The sequence below is a fragment of the Aquila chrysaetos genome, chromosome 8 (assembly GCF_900496995.4).
Source record: "Aquila chrysaetos chrysaetos chromosome 8, bAquChr1.4, whole genome shotgun sequence".
Lineage (NCBI taxonomy): Eukaryota > Metazoa > Chordata > Aves > Accipitriformes > Accipitridae > Aquila > Aquila chrysaetos.
Genome location: NC_044011.1, coordinates 16,588,666 through 16,609,541, shown reverse-complemented (window position 1 = coordinate 16,609,541; position 20,876 = coordinate 16,588,666). Strand labels below are relative to the sequence as shown.

The following is a 20,876-nucleotide window of genomic DNA, read 5'->3' as shown; positions in this document are numbered from 1 at the left end:
AATGATTCAGACTTTATGCTCTCTACAGCTCAAGGTGCGCGTGGGCAACTTGATTTACATGAACCTGATGCCTGATCAAGGACAGTAGATCAAGGATATGAGACAGCCTGTTGAAAGCAAGTCATAAACATCATCATCAGGCAGTTTTACAAGGAGGAGTTAGAAGTCCTCTATTCCTCCTCAACCACCTTTGCACGTAGGGCAGGCAGACGTTGGAGAACATGCTATGTTCTCCATTCCCTTCAGTTTTGGGGCCAGAGCTGCATCTGCCGCAAAGAACCACTGGATAAGAAAGCATATGGAAATAGATTATACTCCTCAACATAAACACTATTCGAGCACCTAAACAACATAATTTTGGTGTCAGAAATTGTTCCACACAACTGGCCCAAGCCCAAGACACAGGATTACCCTCAGGTACCACTCAGCCATACTGCCAGCAAGTAGTGATTTTTATGAACTTTAGTAGTTTCCTGAACACATAAGCACTTTGTGTTTGCGAGTCTGGCATTAAAAAATATTGCCCTTGTCCTGCAGTGCTGCTTGTAGGCTCTGGTCCTTTCCCACAGCTTTGCTGCTCTCTGTCCTTTCCTTTATGGAAGACTTTCAGACTGTGCAATATCCAGACCTGATTCTCACTCTTTGTGTCCACTGTGGTATTTGCATTTGGGTCAAAGCAAGCATGAAATGCTACTTGGTCACAGGACACATTCACTCCTACACATTGCACGGACCATAGGAACACATTTTGCCAGTGCAACCACAAAGTGTACATTAGGTTCTGGATCAAGTGCCCAGTATTCATGAGAAACTTCATAATGAATAAATAGAGAGAAATAAAGGCTATTCTTGCTTCATATTTTTTCCCAAAACTCCCTTACCACCCAAGTCAGGATCTCCATCTTTTTACCACCCAAGTCAGGATCTCCATCTTTTTTCTACACTGCTCTGGATGCTACTTTCTGCCTCCCACACTAAACAATGTCCTGCTCTTCATTATGTTTTCTGCTTAAAATAGATCTTTTCCAGAAACTTTAGTGGCTCTAGTGACAACCCCTAAGAACATCTCTTTTCTATCTTTTATGTGTGGGCAGGAGAGGGCCAGCCTCTGCCCTGTTACTGATTGCAGCTGGGATTTCAAAGCCACCTGGGCATTCTGGATGTCAAAGCAGAGTTTGGCAGTCCAGTGCCCTCAAACCAAGAAGTCTGAAGAGAAGCCCCAAGTTGACAGTACATACGCGCATTGTAACGTTGAATTAAGGTGGGAATTAACCCTGAATTTGCTCTGACAATGACATTGCAACAGCTAACACAGGCAGATTTGACTCTGAGATGCATCTGGTAAACTCCTCAAGCACACAGGTTCTTTTACTTGCACAAGGATAAGACTGTCTGTACTTAGCAAATGGTAAAAAAACTACTTATGCCAGCCTGTATAGTGTGCAGCTCATCAGAATAAAAACATTTAAGTTGGTGGAAAGAAAAGCCCAGATGACTGACTGCGGAGAAGGCTGCAAGGTAGCTGGGTGCAGAGAAAAGCTGAGGAGAGCATACAGACTTTCTCCAAAATCCATCACTTGAGCTGATGCACGCCACTTTCAGTGACATTTATAGGAGACTGCAAGAAGCTTCAGCTTACCTTTGGCACTGAACAGCAGACAGATGAGGCTAAAAATGCAAAAATTTTGACTAACAGTGCTAGACTTGAACGGCAGAGTTGGGGAAGACAACTGGAGCTTATGAATGGTTTATAGAAAAAACAAGTACTTGCATTCCAGGGAGAATGAAGTTAAGCAGCACTGTACCGTTTTATTGGCCACTTTCACATATTTTCCAACAAAGCTGTATAAACCCTTCTACAGACCTAGCAGTCAGGGGAAGCAGCCTCCTGCCTCATACTCTCTTGGCCTCTAAGAAAACTGAAGGATGCACGGAAGCAACCTTGAGAAACTTTTTTTTCATCCCTGCATGTTTGCAACTCATGGTCAGGTCCTACATCCTCTTGCAGGCAGTGTTCCCTGTGAGTGAGGATTGCTCACAGTAACCTTAGAAGGGAATGTTCCAGTCCACGTAATTGTCAGCTTGACCCATAGCAGTCAACCACCACAGTGGTGCTTAACTTGTCAGATGGAGATGAAGCACATCCCATTTTCAGTAATAGTCCTGATAAGAAATATTAGAGATTATTATTTAAACTGAACAAAAGGATACTCTTACAAGGAACCTTTTACAGATTTTCTTTGCTCCTTGCAGACAAGCATATCATCATCTGAGGCTGTGCTATTCCCACCAGAGTTAAAAATCTCCATAAAATTAATCGGTGAGAGAGCAGAAGACATTAATCAGCAGTGGTTAAGCATTAGCACAACAATTTCATGGCTACCCTGTGACTTTCTACTGAATGATACTGATTGAGCATAAATGCTGCACAAGGTCAATTAGTGTTACGGTGTCTCTGCTCATTGCTGTTTATTTTACCCTCATTTATACACCTCATGTACTCCATCAGTTGGTCGGGGTTTGTTTGGAAAAGTGATGGAGAGGAATATTTTCAGTAGGCTTAGAAAACTCTACAGTCTAAGAAAGACTCCTTGGGAGGGTTAAAACCATGCACGTCCTTCAATGAGTCTTCAGATTCCTGTACCCTTGTGCAGGACACATCTATGGGGTGATCACCAATTCTTTGAATTCCTTATCCGAAAAGGAAGCATGCTCAGAAAACATCCTGCAGAAACAGATTAGTCTTGAACCCTCTAAAAACAAACAGCTAACAGCTCAGCTCTGCCTGATGTATGTATTTCCAGAGAGACTGAATGCCCCAGTCAGCAGAAGAAACACAATTACACAGGATTTTGAGAAATGAACAACTGGCCAGAGACCTCTTTACATCCCTCACTGTGTGAAAAAGGAAAGCTTTTGGAGATGTCCATCACTTTTCCTTTGTGTTAGAAGATGCTTCTCTCTCGGACAAAGGCAGCCCTAACAGCCGTCATTTTTTGTGGGTCCATCACTTTACAGACTTCTCGGTCATCCTCAGACTGGGAAGTACCTTGCAATGTAAAAGGTTAGAAAGTTGCAGGCTTTAGCTTCCTTAAAGACCACTGAAAAAAACTGCCTTATGTTACATACCAATACAGCATATGTGCACTCCTCTGAATTGTTTATTAAGACTGAAATATGTCAGCAGAGTTTTGCTGAAAAACACCTTGTGGGATTTTTACCACAGGTATCTGGGCAAGACTGCTGCTCAGCTTTGGGCAACAGAAGCTAAAACAAAGCAGTAGCCTCAGTCATCACTTAGCTTCTGGTCCTTCTTTTTTTTCCCCACTTCAAGGCCACTCAGAACATAAAACTGTTCCTGACTGACACTGCTGAAATTTTAGGGGTCTGTTTTGTTTCGCTGTGTCACTTGCATGTCTTTTAATTAAAATGTTTAAAACATTGCTAGAGGAAAGCTATTTTTTTAAAAGTGTCCAGTCAGATCCTTTGCAGCAATAAGCCAGGCATAGTTAGAGTTACACTTTAAAGTAGGGAGAAGCAACCCCTCTATGCCGCATTATGAAAAGCTGCCCTACCAGACACTACCAGACCAGACAACAGGGGAGGAATTAGGGATGGACTTTTGCCTTTGAGTGAGAATTGCCCAATTTCAGGGAGATTCACATTAGCAAAGCCAGCCTGTTCCAGTAATGCAAGTAGGTGTCACCAACCTCACTTAGAAATCACAAGTACAGTAAGAAGAGGGATTGATGACCTAGTAACTCTTTCCTGACAGCACAGGTCACGGCCTGAAAGAAGGCTGAATATACAGCTTTGTAAAAACAGCTAAAATGCAGCCCACCTGACGTGGTGCCTGAGCTATTAATATGAATTGCATGGTGGCAAATCTTCCCTCTTACTTCCCACACAGAGAGAGATGCCCACCTTTCTCCTTGGGTATAGAGGAAGAACCGCTGATGACTTAAGCACTCGACTGAGACGCTAGTTATAAACCAAGTCACGCAGCAGGGATCCGGGCCCAAGAGCCTGCATCGACCAGGTCCTGAGGACCAGCAGCTCCCACTGAGTTCAGAGATGCTGTGCTCAGCTTCTCTAAAAATCAGTCTCCAAAGTCATCTGACCCAACACATACCAAAGTCAAAGGCAAAACAGAAGCCATTTCCATTGCGGAATGTTAAATCCTGACCATATAAAATGTAAAGATGAGAGCATCAGGAAAACAGAGAGAGGAACCCTGACCGCCCAGGTCACAAAAAGGAGACTCTTGTCAGGTAATACTAAAGCACACAATGCAAATTTTCCCAACCCCTGATCTTGTGAAAATATTGTCATTCTTTCCTTCCCCATGTCCTTATCCTGATGTTGTCAATTTTTAATGCAGAAGGCTTATGTATTTTTCCACCACCTGTGCAATATATTTACAGCCTTCTTATATTCCCTCAGCAGTACCTTGATTGTAGCTCTTATTTTTTTTCCTCCCTGTTTCCACAATCCTAAATTATTTGTGAAAAAACAGAGAAATAGTTAAAACATTCATGCTGCAGTTATTTCCAAATTTCCGTGAAGAATCTTCTTAAAACCATCCCACTTCTTGTCAAAATCTGGATCATGACTTACTCCTTTCTCTGACATACACAAGAAATAACTATTTGCTTGAGCCCGACAGCAAACAGTGCAGGCAACCAACCCACCCCTCCCTCCCCCAAACTTCAAAAAGCCCAAACCTTTTCCCGTGCAGCGTACTGGTATAAACTCACCCACCGACTACATGTTACCAGAATCTATTATTTGATTATTATTGCTAGGACAGTCAAGCGCAGACAGCCTGGCACGCTAGTACAGCCGCATGTCACCTACCTTATCCTAATTAAGCAGCACTCCCCCCAGCTTAACCCATGCCGCTGCAGAACTCACCACAGAAAACATCCTGTGCAGGGAGCCGTAAGCTGCTGCTGCCTGCTGCTGGGTTTTGCGAGCCAACGCTAAACTCTTAGCTCTGGTTTTACTCCTCCTGAAGGCGGGCATTGTGGCTTGTGAATACAAACTTTGCCAAAGGAAAAGGCCCCTCGGAAGGAAACCACGGCTGTTGCGATCCCCTGCAAACACACCTTCTCTCCCAGCTCAGCTGCACAAGTTTCCCTTTTGTGCCGATTAAGGAAAATCAGAGGCGCTGTCAATGTCCCAGTGTAACAGGGCTAAGCAGCGTACGAAAGCACAAACAGACCTGCCATGCCTCCCTTTGTTACTACAAATGCAGGGAGAACGTGCCATACGAGAAGGTTTTCTTAGCTTGATGTAGTGAACAGAGAAAGTGCAGTTATGGCAAGGGAAGATGGGTTTTATGTCCCCAGAAAAGTACCTGCCTCTGTGCCTGTGAAATTTACTGCATAAACAAAACATCAGGTGCTTTGAGAAAATTAGCCAAATACCTAAAAATATCTAGAGGGTGCTGACTGCCCTGAAGGTCAGCATGAATTATCAATGGTACTGATGCTCTGTCAAGGGTATATGCCGCTAAATGGTGTGGCATACAAATGCCCTTACAATGATAAAATGAAAAACAAATAGGCAGCTCTCTGGATGACTTCTTTACATAATTGTGCTTGTCCTTTGTTCAAACTTTTTAGTTGTAATTACATCAATAAAAAGAAATTTAAACTGCGCTCAGTAATAAATTCAGGCTTGAAAGTAAAAGTCCCCATGTTGATATATTTACACAAAACCAATCAGGTCTACAGATACATTGTTCTAAAAAAAAAAAAAATAAAAAAGTGTGACTTTAAATAAAACATTATAGTACATGACACCACTGAGCTGAAGAGTTACAAGACTGACAAGCAATTAATTAATAAAAGGAGAACTATACCAGTGGCATAATAAAACACAGTAACTCCCATGTTCCCTCTGTCACAGCACTGTTAGTGCATAATGAAGTTGAGCTATAAGGCTTCATTCAACGCTGCCCTTGCCACCACCCTTGCTCTCTAGCAAACCCTTTTCTTGAACCCAAATGATACACCAAGCCTGGGTATCTATATCCTTGGTTATGAGTGTGCTGCTTCAGAGGTTTCAAAGACATTCACCTTTGTGCAAGCAAGGGAATAACGCAGCCTTCTCCTTTAATTACTGCAATTAAAGTTACATCCATCTCTTTCCAAATCATTAGCTTGACAGCTCAGCGTTTGCCAAACCATACAGCTCAGTTGCCGAGCGGCCGCCTATCAGAGGAACAATGATGCTGGAGCCCTGAAACAACATGCTGCTGATAAGGCTCGCAGAATGCATCACAGCAGTAGGAACCTCTTGTTTAGCTGATGGACTATGCCCTTTCTTTCTTTTGGAGACTGATATCGGATTCACTGGGTGAGAAGACTACATAACAGAAAACTGAGGGAATGGTCTCCTTTTGCCTGCTCCCTAACATTTCATTTTTCAGTGGACGCACAGCCTGCTTTAAAAATCCGATTACATGGGCTACTGTGTAGCAAGTACAAGGCTACTTTTCTTATCCACCATTAGCAGTTGCCTCTGCAGTAGTCCACAGACTATAGGGATTCACACAGCAAGTCTGAAGAGAAGAAAAAAAAAAAAAAAAAAATCACTAGTCTGTGGAAATTAAAGGTTTACAGTATCAGATATGGCGTTTTAAAAATAACACAGGTCAGGTCACCAGATCCACATTTATTAAGAGTATAACTATACTTTCTGGAAAGGTACTGTTTCTTCGTTTTCTATCAGCATGAGTCGTAGCAATTTTGAGCCCTGTTTTTGTAATAGATATGTGTTAAAACACAGCTCATCCACTGGCACTGGGAAAACAAAGGCTGCTAAATTTCAGGTCCAAGCGATATCGTCAATCTTGATGAAAAACAACAACAGGCCTTTTTAATTCCATATTAGGAAGTTATTCTTCCCCAGATTTGCCAATTAAGCCTGAGTTATTAGCTAGCCATATGCCAGCTAAAAAATGTTACCAATTAACAGCTTTTTTTTAAATGCGTATTCATTAGAAAAAAAACCAACTATGTTTTAGTAATCCTTCCAACTCCTATTGGGGGACTTGGATAAATCAAAAAAGCAAAAAACACAAACTAAAATAAACCAAATGAATGAAAGCATTTTCTTTAGCCTTTCTTCCTCTCTAGAAGCACACAACACACTCAAGCCCTTTTCAAGAACGCATCTCCTATGTAAAATTTACGTGTAAAATAATCAATCACCTTGAAGTATTTTTAAGATGACTGGAAAAATGACATAGCCTTGTTGTTTGTTCCTGTGTGCTTTGAGTAACACACATTCCCTTTACAGACATCTGGTTTTCATCTTTCCATTTTAGTGGCACCAGGCTTGAGTTACCATAACAGTAACATCCTTCGAAATACAGGCTTCCCTCTATTGTCCCGATATGTCTAGGTGCGCTTATCTGCATCGAGTTCATTTCCCATCCTGCTTTTGCCCTTAATGCATGAAGGTAAAAGGCTAATTTTGCTCTGTCTGTATATACTTTGAATGAAAGCAAACAGCAGCTCGCCTCCGGGACAATCCTGAGCACTTGCAGGCTACTTTGTAACATCAGTCTGGACCACCGGTGAAGCAGAACCATAATTACAACATGTGGTTTTTTAGATATAACTGTGTCTGTGTATATATGTATGTATACACACACCCATATATAAAAAATATACAATATGTACATACATACCCTGGACTAAGAGAAGCTCTGTGACATTAGTAGTCTCTAAGCATTATACGCTCAGGCTTAATTCATCTGGTCTCCACATCTCTACAGTGATCTAGAGCGACTCCATTTTTTATATTTCATAAATGTGGGTGGATGATTTCTCTAAATATTTTTCTATCACGCTTATTATACTAATAACATGGTTTTTAAATGCCTTCAAAATGTATTTTCAAAGCATAATTGACCACAGTGAAGACATTTGCTTTAATTCCAGCACTACAAAAATTACTTAACATTCCAAATGTTTAAAATTAATTCTTGTTTAATTTTTAATTTTAAGCATCTTAAATACTGTTTGTAACATTCCCACCCAAAGCATTTTGTGCTGAATGCAAAAACTTTTCTCAAGTGCTGAATTAGAAACTATGGCAACCACTGAGACATTATCTTTGCAGTTGCATTCATCTTTCACAATATGTTTTTGCACTGTGCCTTCTTTGGAGGCACAGAGGGCAACCCTTAACTCTTCTAGTAGCAGTAGCAGCAGGCATATTGCGTTTCAAATGTTAAAAGATGCAATACCCCCCCCCCCCCGCCCCATAAAGACAATTACGGACCCTCTGAACTCCACATCAACCTCTCCCCTGCTTTTGTTTAGGCACTACAGAAGGATTCTGCTGTCTCAGAAGGAAATAATCACCATGTGAGTGAAGGTCTATGTCTGCCCACAGCATGTTAGCAATTAGAGACAGAGGCACACAGTGCTATGGACAACAAAACATGAAAATCTGTTGGAACTTCCCTGTGCATCTGACTCAACTGACACCTTACTTTTTTTAAATTTTCCTCCCTCTTCCTTCCTTTCAGGTATCTTTTTGCTATCTTTGATTTTGCAGAATCTGCTGCAGGTAAGAGATTTTTTAAGTTTTGGCATTTCACGTCTACCTTTGGCCTTACATGTTCCTGACAGCACAAAATAGGACTCAAAGCCTAGTGTATGATGGCAGCCAGAATGCAGTATTTGTCTGAAATCCTGTATTGCAACTTTGTGTGACTTTGTGTCCTATGGGTAACTGCACATACCTCGGCATGCGCTCAAATTGTGCTTAAATGCTTCTGCATCACATTTAAAAACACGTATGTTACTGTCAGCACTGTAACTGAACAGTATCTCGGTCTTAAAAAAAAAACACCAAATAATCTACAGCTGGCAGAAAGATTACCCTGGGTACCCTGGGTCTGTCAGAAGTGTGATTAGATATCTCTGCCTTTCATTGCAAAGTGAAATGCTGCCGTCATATCCTGCACTGCAGGTGACCAGGGCTGCCTTTGGAGGCCCAGGGAGGTGGACTCCCAGGCAGCTTCCTGCCCTTCATCAGTGAAGTCACAAGCGTCTCCAGAGACAGTGCTAACCGTAACCTGTTGCAATGAACCAGGACTGTTGTCATATGCTTCTCTTTTCACCTGCAGGTAAGCTTCATGGATTTTTCCCAGAAGACTATGAAGAAAAGCTGCATTAAAAGTCACCTCGCACCGGCTTCTTCTGTTTATAAGCATCAACACACCACCATTTCTTCTCGCAATCAAAACCATCTTCAAATTTTACACTGACAACTGTCACAGTACTTCTGAGAAGACGCTTCCTTCAGTCAGAAGAAAGAGAACAAATACCAACTCCCCCCCCAAACCCCAGCAACTCAGTGTGATAGCACAAAACAGCAACACAAGTTCACACCTCTGCATGCAAGAACTGCACAGTCTCCCTTTGGTCTTCTCTCTCGCCGTTCTTGTGCCTCACTACCAGTAAGTATGCACGCAGGTCTCCATCTACACCTTGACCTAATGTCTGGTTACAGGTTCACTCTAGATATAGCACTTTTCATGCTTTTTGGTTTCAAGGCTCCTCACTGTGTTAGCCAAGACAAGCAACTGTTGTATTTGAATTTTGGGCCATCCATAGGGTGGCTCTGCTGCATTTAAAGAACTGCAGAATCAATGCAACAAAGTGAAATCCAGGATTGGGGTCAGTAGCAAGCACCCACTAGTAGGTTTACAGCAAGCCGCCTGTAATCTATAGTCCATTCCATAGGGATGGAATAAAATACTGAAACCTCAATTAATTAGCAAAACTCTTACAGACTTCTAACAGGCTACAATTTCACTCATATCACTGATAACCTTCTCAAAGGATGACAGCAGGGGTCCGGCCGTGGCTCCACACTGCTAGAGCCAGCAACTCTGGTTGGGCTCACCACAGGCTGGGCTGTCTGCAAGGGAAGCACAATAATTAGCAATGCTCCCCACAGGCTTCTGTCGCACTTTCGATGCAGAACTGTCCCCTCCAGGCACAGCTGAATCAAGGAAAACCACTGCTGAGGAACATGCTATTTTCCCATGTTAGCTCTTAGACTCCCTAAATGTGTCTCACATCTGGAAGGAAATGACACTTGGATTGAAGAGGAGTATACACGATTTTGAGAGTACTATGTTGTTAATCTCCTTCCCACAAAGAACAGAAAAAAAAGCATGTTAATTGCAGACTACTCCCCAAGCTTTTGGAGCTCATCAACTGCTGAAGAGAAGTTCTCATGATTAAAATAAAGGGAAGATCCTTAATGTCCTATGGATGCTGAGTAAACCTTCAGGCAGGCAGCTCTCCTGCAATTAATGACATGCTGTGCCAGTGGGAACTGCCTGAGCAATGCAAAATAGAGCTAATGAGAAGCTATCACCATGAACACCGTTTAACCGGAATTGCCTCCATGCAAGAAATAGGTTTGTGGTCATATGGGTATACCAGTAGTTTTTTCTTCCTCTTACTTTACTTTTCCCAGAGGGACCTCTGTTGAGATTCTGGTCATTTCTGCTTGGCTTGTTTTCAAGGTAGCTCAACAATTGGTGTTTATTTGATTAGTAATAACATTCTCCTTCCAAGACTTTTTATTTTTACAGTCTTTGCTTAACAAAATTACTCCACACACATTTATTTTTTTTAGATTTCCCACAGTTTATTTCAATGTTAATGTTTCTTTGAGGATGTCTTGGCAGTAGGGGGTCACTAACTGACTGGCAAGAAAGGATGCCACTTATACTAAATGGGAGAAAAATATGGCTCTGAAACTTACCGGACACATGTTAACATCCATACATACACTGCCACACCATCCTAAATGTAATCAAAACACGATTTGTACTTCTCAGTTTTTATGTTTTATGCACCAGATCATTGCAAATCTTCCTTCTAATTCAGTATATTTTGGTAAACCTTTAACTTTCTCCCGAAAAGACATACTAGGAAACTGTTTAACTTTGGTGGGGAAGAATAAACATTTCTTGACATTTACCTACTAAAAGACAATTGTCCACTGCTTATATACACACATTCAGACTGCTGATGCCTATCTCATCTCTGAGAGTGAATGAGTGTCATCACCAGATCAAAGTAAGTAAATGAACCACCACAACTGAATATATAGGATTACATTTACTGACAGTGCCAACAGAAGGCTGTTGGATGTGTTTTGAATAATGGTGCCCTGAACTATCCCACAGCACATGTGCTACAGATCACATGCTTGTACAATATTTTCTAGGTAACAAATCAGAGGAATATATCATTCCTAGCATCCACTTGCTTACTTCTGGAAGGTAAAATACCATTCCAATCATCCATGAACATTGAACAAATTGTATTAATTTTCTGCTGGGATTGGACTATATGAATAATGATTACTAACTGCTTTCACCTCTACTATTCCATGGTACCTGTCGCAGTTGCCCCCTTCCTCTCCCCAAAATCAAACCACACTTTTTTCTTTAACAATTGAGCATTCAGACTAGCAACAGGATACACGTTCTTCCATTCAGGTTTGAACCCTGACCTGAATGTATATTGTACCTCAGGATTTTTACCCTTAAATTACTCTATCTGTATGAGAAGTTGATGGCTTTAGTGCTACTTCTAATAGAGGGGTTTAAAAATCAGTTTTAGGCAGTTTGAAGACCAAATACTAATTTCTCCAACTTATGAAAACCATCCCTCCAGTACATGGCTATGCTGTATATACAAGAGGCCAAAACCACAAATGCAGCAAACTCTTTACAATACTCACTGATTGTCATTACAGAAATAGCTGTGTGAAGTCAGCTAATAGGTAACACAAGGATTTCCTTTTTGAAATCATGACACATGTATTTTGCATCTGTTGAAAGCACTGTTTTGGGAAGCTTGTTGTGGTAGTTGGATGACGCAGAAGTGGGAAGATGGGTGTGCTTTCTGACCCAGTCTCAGTCGCTGCATTCACATCGCTCGGGCACCATCTGACATGCAAACCAGCTGCTCAATTGCATGTACGCTTTAGATGGGTTGGAAAAAAAACCTCAACAGTTATCCAAGTTAGGCACTTTTGCACGTTGGCTCCTTGAGCACTAGAAACGGGACTGTGCAAGGAGACCAAAAACCAGATTTCTCACCATGGTCCCAGACATGCACAGCTCATGGAAATATCGACTTCTCACTGCACTTGCAAAAGCTTCTCTCTGGAAAATGGAGGACTGTCCGCAATTGGCATCACAATAAACGGAACACACAAGCTTCAAAAGCACTGGAAGGATGATTTGACATTACATAGGAAACTCAAGCATCCAAAAGCAGACTTCTAAAATGCACAAGTACATATTTTTTCTATTTTCTTTTTTCCCCTATATCTATAAATATGGACATTTCAAGTAGGGCCATTATACTGACCTGCACCTCATCCCTATAAAAAGCTGAAAGCATCTGATGAAAATGCTCCATCCTGCAGGATATGCTGATTTGTGTTTGCCAAAGGTGCTATGCGCTCTGCTGACCAGACTTGTTGCGAGTTCTTCATTTCCTCATCAGATGGAGGAAAAGTGAACACGGCTGTCAAACAGGAGTGGAGAAGGAATGACCTGAGCTAATCTAAAGCAGCCCATGCTAGGGAAAGGGGTTCAGGGATTTTTAACCATAATTTCTGCTCATTGCATTAAGAATGGTATTCCCAAGAAAAAAAGTGAGCTTTCTCCCTCCACAGTGTGTAGTATTTTTTATTTATTTTTTATTAAGAGTTGATGGCGATAGACTTGTCCTCATATACACATTCTGATGTATGATCAATAACCCATTCTGAGTAGATTGACTATTTTAAGAGTCAACAGCAAAACAAAGGCAACTTCTGTAAGTCTCTATACCCAAGTTATTCCCAGAATCAATTTTACTTCATTGTTTGAAATAAATAGAGCACCACTTCAAAAGCATTACAAAATCAAACCAGTTGGCCATTCTTCAGAAGGCAAATTCTTGTTAACATTTGAAGTTTCTCATCACAGTAGCTTCCATTTCTGCATCTGCAATGTTAATGTTTGAAGATGCCAGCATAAAACCATTCTGCATTCACTGACTATTTTTACTGTGATTACAAAGCATCACACTAGCTATTTTTACTGGGTTTCTTAAGTTTCTTAAAGAACTCTAAGATACACCTAAGAATATAATGAAGTTATGTGAAATATTTGCACAGAGTTTACTCTAAGGTTTTCTTTTATGATCTGTAAAATATTTAAAGTGAAAATACATCTTCCCACTCCCACACATGCATTTATATGAAGTTCCTTCTTTCCGCCTGTTAAAATTTAATATGATTTCAGAAATACTTATCTCTGATGATATTCAAAAGATTCAGAGCAACCGAAAGTCAGATCACAGCAGTCTGATGAGACCTTAGAATAGTAGCTACTTATATGGTAAAATTTCACCTTTTAGCTATGTTCATCTTTTATAAAAGGATATTTTTAATATATTGAAAATACAAAGTAAAGATAAGCAAGTTAGTAACAGACTACTGAAATTCATCTTAAAAGAAACCATGGGCTAGAGAAAACATTTCTAACCAATACAGTTTGCAATATTAGAAATCACAAGTAGCTAAAGGAAAAGTTGCGGTTTTTATTTATTCAGCTTCGTGCTACTTTGATGTACGGAGAGTTTGATTCTTGGCAACTGTCAACATACCAGGATTTAACTGAGCACCAGGAGCACAGACAGTCAGTTCTCGAAATGATTAAACACAACTAAACCTAATTGCACTGACAGGCATACTCAATCCCCAGATTTTCTGAGGTCTGCTATTCTTCTGTCAACAGTACGCCTACATACTCCAGAACCAACAATTGCAAGGACGACATGCCACTGCCACATAAACAGTATTTTAACACAGTTTGAAAATGTACTGCAGCAGAATGTGTTAGAAGTCTAACATCTATCCTTGTTAAATAAAATAGAAAATAAAGTTAAAGGTATTAAAGGTATAAATGGTGCATCCCAGAGAATACAGAGCTGACAAAACTAATGAGCGTTTGGAATGGATGATTCTTGATGCCCATGTGGTTTTAATAATATTTTATAACTTAAGGAACGGCTTCCATTTCTGGAATGAAACAATCCTCTATTGCCCTTCTAATTCATTTGTTAGCTCTCAGATGAAAGACAAACATACGACTACTCTAAATTCATTCATTTCTCGGACTACAAAAAATGAATGAATGAACGAACGAATGAATGAACACATGTTTGAATGTAGTACACATGCAACAAAAGACTTATTTCTTTGAGATTACAAGGCACTTCTGAAATGCCTCACTATACATTCAGTTAAGATGATGCTTAACCCTAGTTTGGCACGAGATGAAGAAAATAATAGTGAAAGACAAACAAAAACGCTCCAAACGAGAAACACAAACCCTAGAAATCAGACATGCAACCATTAAATCCAAAGCTTTAAGATTGTTTTTTATTTACTTACATGTTACGGGACAAAAATCAACCAAACTTCAAAGGAGTCTGCTCCCTCAGAGCCAAGTAATTAAATCTACAGTTGCTGTCAACTGGGAAGTGAGCATCTCTAGCTGTCTCTCCCCTGAAATCATCCCAAACTGCCTGTTGTTCCAGGCTGTACTCAGAACCTCCTAGCGCCACCAACGTCTTCTCCACCCAGCTCTGCGCACAGATCTCTCCCCCATACTTCTGTGGCATCGCCTAAGGCTGAGGTGTCTGTGCTACTGCTCGCCCACAGCCGTGGGTCAAGGTAGCACATGCAGGAAACAGGAGGCAGAGGGGGAAAAAAAACCAAGCCCAAATCCAGATGCTATGCTTTTTGAGGCTGCACAATTTCCTCAAACTAGCTTTTATTAGCAATAGCTATTGTTCATCTGGTGAGCAGTCCCAAGTCACCGCTATAAAAACAGAAATAGTTTTAATTCCTTTTATACCCAATCACAAAAGCACATACGACATACACTACCTAAATTTAGTGTAAGGTTTGGGGTTTTTTTAATTCTACATCTATTGGAGAAATCAAAAGGGTCAGACAAAAAGCTCTGACAGTAATAGGCACCCTCCAACGGAAAGACAGCAATCAATTACAAACCATTTGCAGAAATTGTAGAGCTGTCACAGACTCATTTACAGCTGCAGTTCAGGTCAGACTGCCTCTGACTGCCGAGCCATTTTCCCCCCTTGTACCTACAAAACTAGGACAGCTTCAGATAATCTTTAAAATGACACTAGAAGACCTGCATGCCAACCCAAGAAGTGAACTGCAGTACGGCATGGGCAGTTACTTCAGCAAATTGTGCACAAGCCATTAATACCACTAGATGTGACAGCTTTGGGGCTGGAGAGAGGGCAGGGAGCAGACCTGTCTGTTTTCCCCGCTTTTTTGAGTTTTAATTGCAGCACGTAATTTAGAGCATTGGAGCAAATTTAGCACGTTCAGAGCAACACCTAGCATACATGAATTGGTCTCTGCGTATTTAAATCCTCCTGACCTCTCCCTAATTTTCTGTCATCTGGTGCATTTGACACAGACGATCAGGATTTGCTTTGTTCTTCTGCTAAAGAAAAGCTGATGCCCCAGAATGTCCTCCACTCCAGCAGGATGGGAGCTCAGTCATCTATGTCCGCACAGTGCATGGGTGGCAGTGCATACCCCCGGTGAGCAGAGCACCCTGAGGTGCCTGGGGGAACCTGGCCAAATCCCAGGCTGCTGGTGCAGTCAGCCACCAAGGCATCCTAAGCCTTGGGGTCACCTCCACTGTGCTCCCACAAAGATCCCTGCCCCTAAAACACTGCAGAAGCCCTAAAACAGGACAGTAGAGAAATCTACATTACCCCTTCCAAAGGAACAATATGTCCCAGGGGGAGAAAAATCCAGTTTATTCTTGTCTGGTTGCAAAGACTTTTTGGGAGCATAAGCAATGTGTTACACAGGACACAGATTATCTCTGTGGGAACCCCCTGTGCAGCAGGAGATGGGCTAAAGACCCACAATCACTGGGCTTCTTCTTACTCTCTAGGGAAACTGCACAAAGTCACCTATATTAGACTGAAGTAGATTACAAAGTAATTCCAGAAGTAAGAGAGGATCAGCTCCTCTCAGTAGGTATGGCTAGAGGCACAATATATCTTCCCTGTTCTGGTCTTCTGAGTTTTTACATTCTGCCTTATCTCTACCAATTTTTTATACAACCTAGTATAAGACAGTAAAATATTCCTGAACCAAAAAACCTCTAATTTCATTTCTGTTATGCAAGAGTGTAACGCAAGTGTTATCACAAATTTACCTGGAGATAAAACCAACTCATCAACAGAAGTAACAAAAACATTTCTGTTGTCAGAATGGCAATGCCTAGTAAAATCACAGCCACCAACATGAAAACACTACCCATGCTAGCAGTTGCGGGGTTCAAAACAATATGCACTTGAGTTGGACACAGGTTGCAATTTGACTGACTTGGAGCAAAATGGATGAAACATTACTCTTCAAAGACCAATGCATTTGAAGGTGGACACTAATTCTGGGGGTCCCTGCCTCAGCCTCCAAAGTCTTGACTGAGAGAAGGTCCAAGCAACCATTATTCCAGCTGAAGTCAAACAGCAACTCCAGACACATACAGGTTCTCCAGATTAGAGAGCGGCAATCACTGGCTCTCAAACACTGCACCTCTCCAAGTCTGCAGTCCAGTCTAAAACCACTGATGTTAAGTGAGTGTTGCTATGGTCACTGCGATCTTAACAACAAGCCCTAGAAGTATCAGCAAAAAGAAAACACGAACCAAACTGAATCAGTTAGAAAGCTGTAGTAGCTTTACTGTTCTCTGCAGAAATGGGTTCAAGCAACACAGAAAGATGAATCTGATAAGTCTCTGCCTGTTTGCCATTTGCCCCCATCACACTGCTTTTGGAGATGCAGCAGCTGTGCCATAGATGCTGACCTGTCAGAGTGACCTCAAGATAATAAAACACTAAGTACAGCTAATATGCATAAAAAATTTTCCAAATTAGTGCCATACGTTAAACGCTTTCCCACAGAATGCAGAGTGTTAACACTGCAACACTGTCTTTTTATTCATAAGGATTGTTATGTCAAGCATATTCTTACCCTGAAAGGTAGACCAATCTTCTCCCTGTGTGGCACTTGGTCCAGAGTGCCATCAGTACTGCTCCTTTTCAAGCTGGATGTGACATCAGGCACATTACTAAAATCTGTATTCAAAAGAAAACAAATAAATAAATTAGAAGGTTACAGGATAGAAACAGGAAAAGTATTTGCTTTTATCTGCAAATACTTCCAGTGTCTAGTAGAATTACTATAGGGAGAGAGAAGGAATACAAAATTTGCGATCCTCCCCACCCCCCAGAAAATAACACAAGAGGTCAAAGCAAGAAGCAACTATGCCTGGAAACTCGGCTTTCAAAACAGCAGCTGGACATCTAAGACAGTCTGGAGCAACGCACATATTTGATCAACCAAAATAAACCCAACGCTCTTGCTAACAGCATGCTTTGAAGGTAGCATTATCTGTAATCAGCACACTGTGCTGAGACAACCAGTGAGGATTATTAAATGCACTCAGTAGTTCTCCTTGGATGAGCACACTATTGTTTGACACGACTTAGTCTTGAATCCCTTAAAGATTTAAGAAGAAAAGAGAATTTTGCCTTGGAACAAACACCACAGTTCATAATACAGACAAAATCCCTTACTGTTACTAATAGTTTACCAATTTTACTAAGTTTGGAGTCCAGGTATATAGTAGCTGGCACAATGCAAAAATCAGAGGAGACACTGCCCTGCTCTACTTACTCACAGACCGTAGCTTTCAATAATATTTATGTGTAAACTCAAGATCTATCCAACAATGCTGAACATTCATATAAAAATGATGGGTTTTCTCGTTACATTTCCTCAACTGGCTGCTTAAAATCTGCAGAGATGTTTACATGGAAATCCTAATTAAAACTTTTAGAAGTGAAGAAGTGATTTTTGATCTGCATTATATCAATCTGGGTAGCTGAAAATCATAAAGCAGCCACCAAAAAAACCAATGAGGATTTTTAGCAACCTCAGATGATAAAATAGTAATAAAATGAAGGGGTTTTTTTAATTTGCTGCTTTGTTTCCTAGCCTTCAAGTCTCTAGGGTATAATTCACACCACATTACCACATTTTCAAACTCCTTCTCAACACCTACAAATGCTGGAGATTTATTTTTAAGTGAAAGCTGAGATTCTCATTTAATCACTGACTCCAGCAACAAAGGTGGTAATTAAAACAAATATCACTCATCTTGCAGTAAAATTATGAGAGCTCGCACTAATGAAATTGCGAAGGACAATGGTATCTCTCTGCCTGGGTGTTGCTGTTGTCCTGTCCCTGCAGAGCAGGACTAGCTCCTCTCAGCAAGAACTGACAAACATGGACTGAACCAGGGAGGGAAATGGGAATTTTAGGCCCAAAAGAGCACCTTATAGCCCACGAGGAGCCTTCCTGGGAAGACAAAACATGGCAGACAGACCCACAGGAAAGCCAGAAAGATGCAAATAACTCAGCAAAATGTCATCTTGATACTTTATTTTTCCATAGGTTATTAAGGTGCCTATGCCAAGCTTAGCATCAAGGCTGACACTTTCCACCCAGATGCCAAAGACTTGACTACTCTGTCATTTCCCTATCCTTGTACAACCAATGTTCCATCGCTTTTCACCCCTCAACTTTTTTACCTTTTCCTCCTGGAGTCACGTGTGGCTCCTCATATCTCAGAGAATACATAACATGCAATACCCCAAGAGTTACCAGCTTTGCAGAAAAAACATATTTTACACAACTCCACCAAACAGCCACCCATCTTCTTTAAGAACTTAACAAGGAATCTGCCTTGTCTGTTTATTTTATTATGCTTTTATCTCTCTTCCTCCACTGAGCCTGAATAATTTTCTCCTGCCCTCTCGACTTTTAAAGTAATTTTGAGTCTCTCTTCTGTATATGGGTACACATGAATGCCTATTGACTTCCACCACTGTCAACTCCTGGGTATACAAAAGGTAAGCCAACCCCTAAAACTTGAACTGACTTTTAAATAACATTTTCTTGGGGGTGAGGCAATGCCAAGGACATTATTTCCCATTGTTTCCCAGTTGTGCTCTTTTTACTTGCCTTCTGGGTTTTAATGAACTTCTCTCCCATACCTCCAACCAACATGCACCTCAGATAGATGTTGCAGTGGCATAAAGGATCTAGAGTTTGATCTCAGGTAGCTATCTAATGAGAAAAAAAACCTACGTCCTTTCCCTGATTTTACAAAGTGACCATTAAACTTATTTGTCTTTTACAAAACAGGAAGTAAAACTAACCTACGCAAGCAATGAAGAGAAAGCATAAATGTAGGAAGAGGAAAATAAGGTAAAACAATCAGCAGACAACATGAACAGAAGAAATCAGGACAACACCACCCAAAGTAGGTAAACAGAATATCATATCACTTTGTCCAGATGATCTATCTTTTCCTCCCTTCACCCTCATCTTTGTTTTTCCTTTGTAGTCTATAGGACTGTCAGAGGTAGGTCTATATAGTCTTGCCCATTTTTATAGCATTTGCTATTGGCAGAATGTGTTACTGATAGTAGTTAGGGTAAGCAACAGCAAATGTTATTTTAAATAGTAAAAACTAAAAAAGTTACATGGAAAGGATCCAAGGTGAAAAAGGACATCCTACTGCACATTTTATGCCAAACTAAGAGGGGGGGCGGGAAGGAAGGACGTATGGCTTGTTGATCAGTTTAGCATCCATATCCTGTCTCCTTTTCCTTCTTTTACTGTGGAAGCAGACTTCCTTTGGATCTGCTCCCGCAAACCATCAAACTATTCCCAAAGAGCATAGAAGCATCAACATCAGCTGCACAGCTAAAAAAACCCAAATCAACTGGCAAAGAAAATCAGTATTACCTTAGAGAACAGGTAATTTCAAATGCAAAGCTTAAGGACAAACACAGCAGCAAGTCTCTACTTCTAGTACTAAATGGAAAGGGAGTAACAAGCCAAACCATACAAAATGTATTTTCTTTAAACATTCAAATTTAGATTTAGCTCTACAATGGGATTCATATTAACAAAGATGTTCAAAAGTAGTAATGTAAAACTGTTATCTTACAGGCTGGGTAACCACTATCCTTTCAGGCAAAACTAGCAATAAAACAGTAGAGACTATGCACAGAATTAAGAGAAATGTTACAGCTGTGCGAGTACGAAATCGCTCCAGTATATAACATTCTGGATCTTTGCTGGGAATGAGCACAGAAAAGTATGCAAGGAGATATAAATTCCTAAAAATCATCCAAATGTGAGGTCAAATCAGTACTTCCTGGCAATTTGTTTTTTTATTGATAATATTATTTTTAAAAACCTATCTCTAATGTTACTTACCTTACTACAATTACATTACTGACTAGTTAAAGAAAACAGGGACTACTTTGCTGGCAACACTGTTTGAGAGGCTTTCCAGCATAGCAATGGTGAGTATACCATGACGAAGTCTGCCTATACAGCTCCATTACAGTAGTAGATTTGATTTATTCTATTGACATACTTGTGATAAACCTATCTGGAAGAAAAAAGGGACTGAATATTGGGTTAAACAAAACTTGGTTTAAACCTTTTAACATAATTTTCCTCTACTGGAGCATACCTCTCTGTCCTGTTCACACACACACACACACACGCTCATGCATAGTGAGTTGAAATGTGTATCACTTCCACCTGGGAGGGACAGGAACCTCTTAAGCAGATAGCTTCTTCTGATCCAGCAAACAGGAGTGTCTCCAGACACTAAAATACAA

The 20,876-nt window shown here is 40.7% G+C and overlaps 1 protein-coding gene across 10 annotated transcripts in view; it reads right to left on the bottom strand.

Annotated features, from left to right (window-relative positions):
* Positions 1–20,876, bottom strand: part of TIAM2 (TIAM Rac1 associated GEF 2) — a 142,231-nt gene that overhangs the window by 15,597 nt on the left and 105,758 nt on the right. For 8 of the 10 annotated variants that reach the window (XM_041125371.1, XM_030022333.2, XM_030022335.2 and 5 more), the window contains one exon: positions 17,143–17,246. In XM_041125371.1, coding sequence (XP_040981305.1) covers positions 17,143–17,246 — 104 coding nt within the window. Of the gene's footprint in view, positions 1–14,505; positions 14,886–15,129; positions 15,148–17,142; positions 17,247–20,876 lie in introns of those variants that run through there. The other 2 variants (XM_030022342.2, XM_030022344.2) reach the window with 2 other exon arrangements.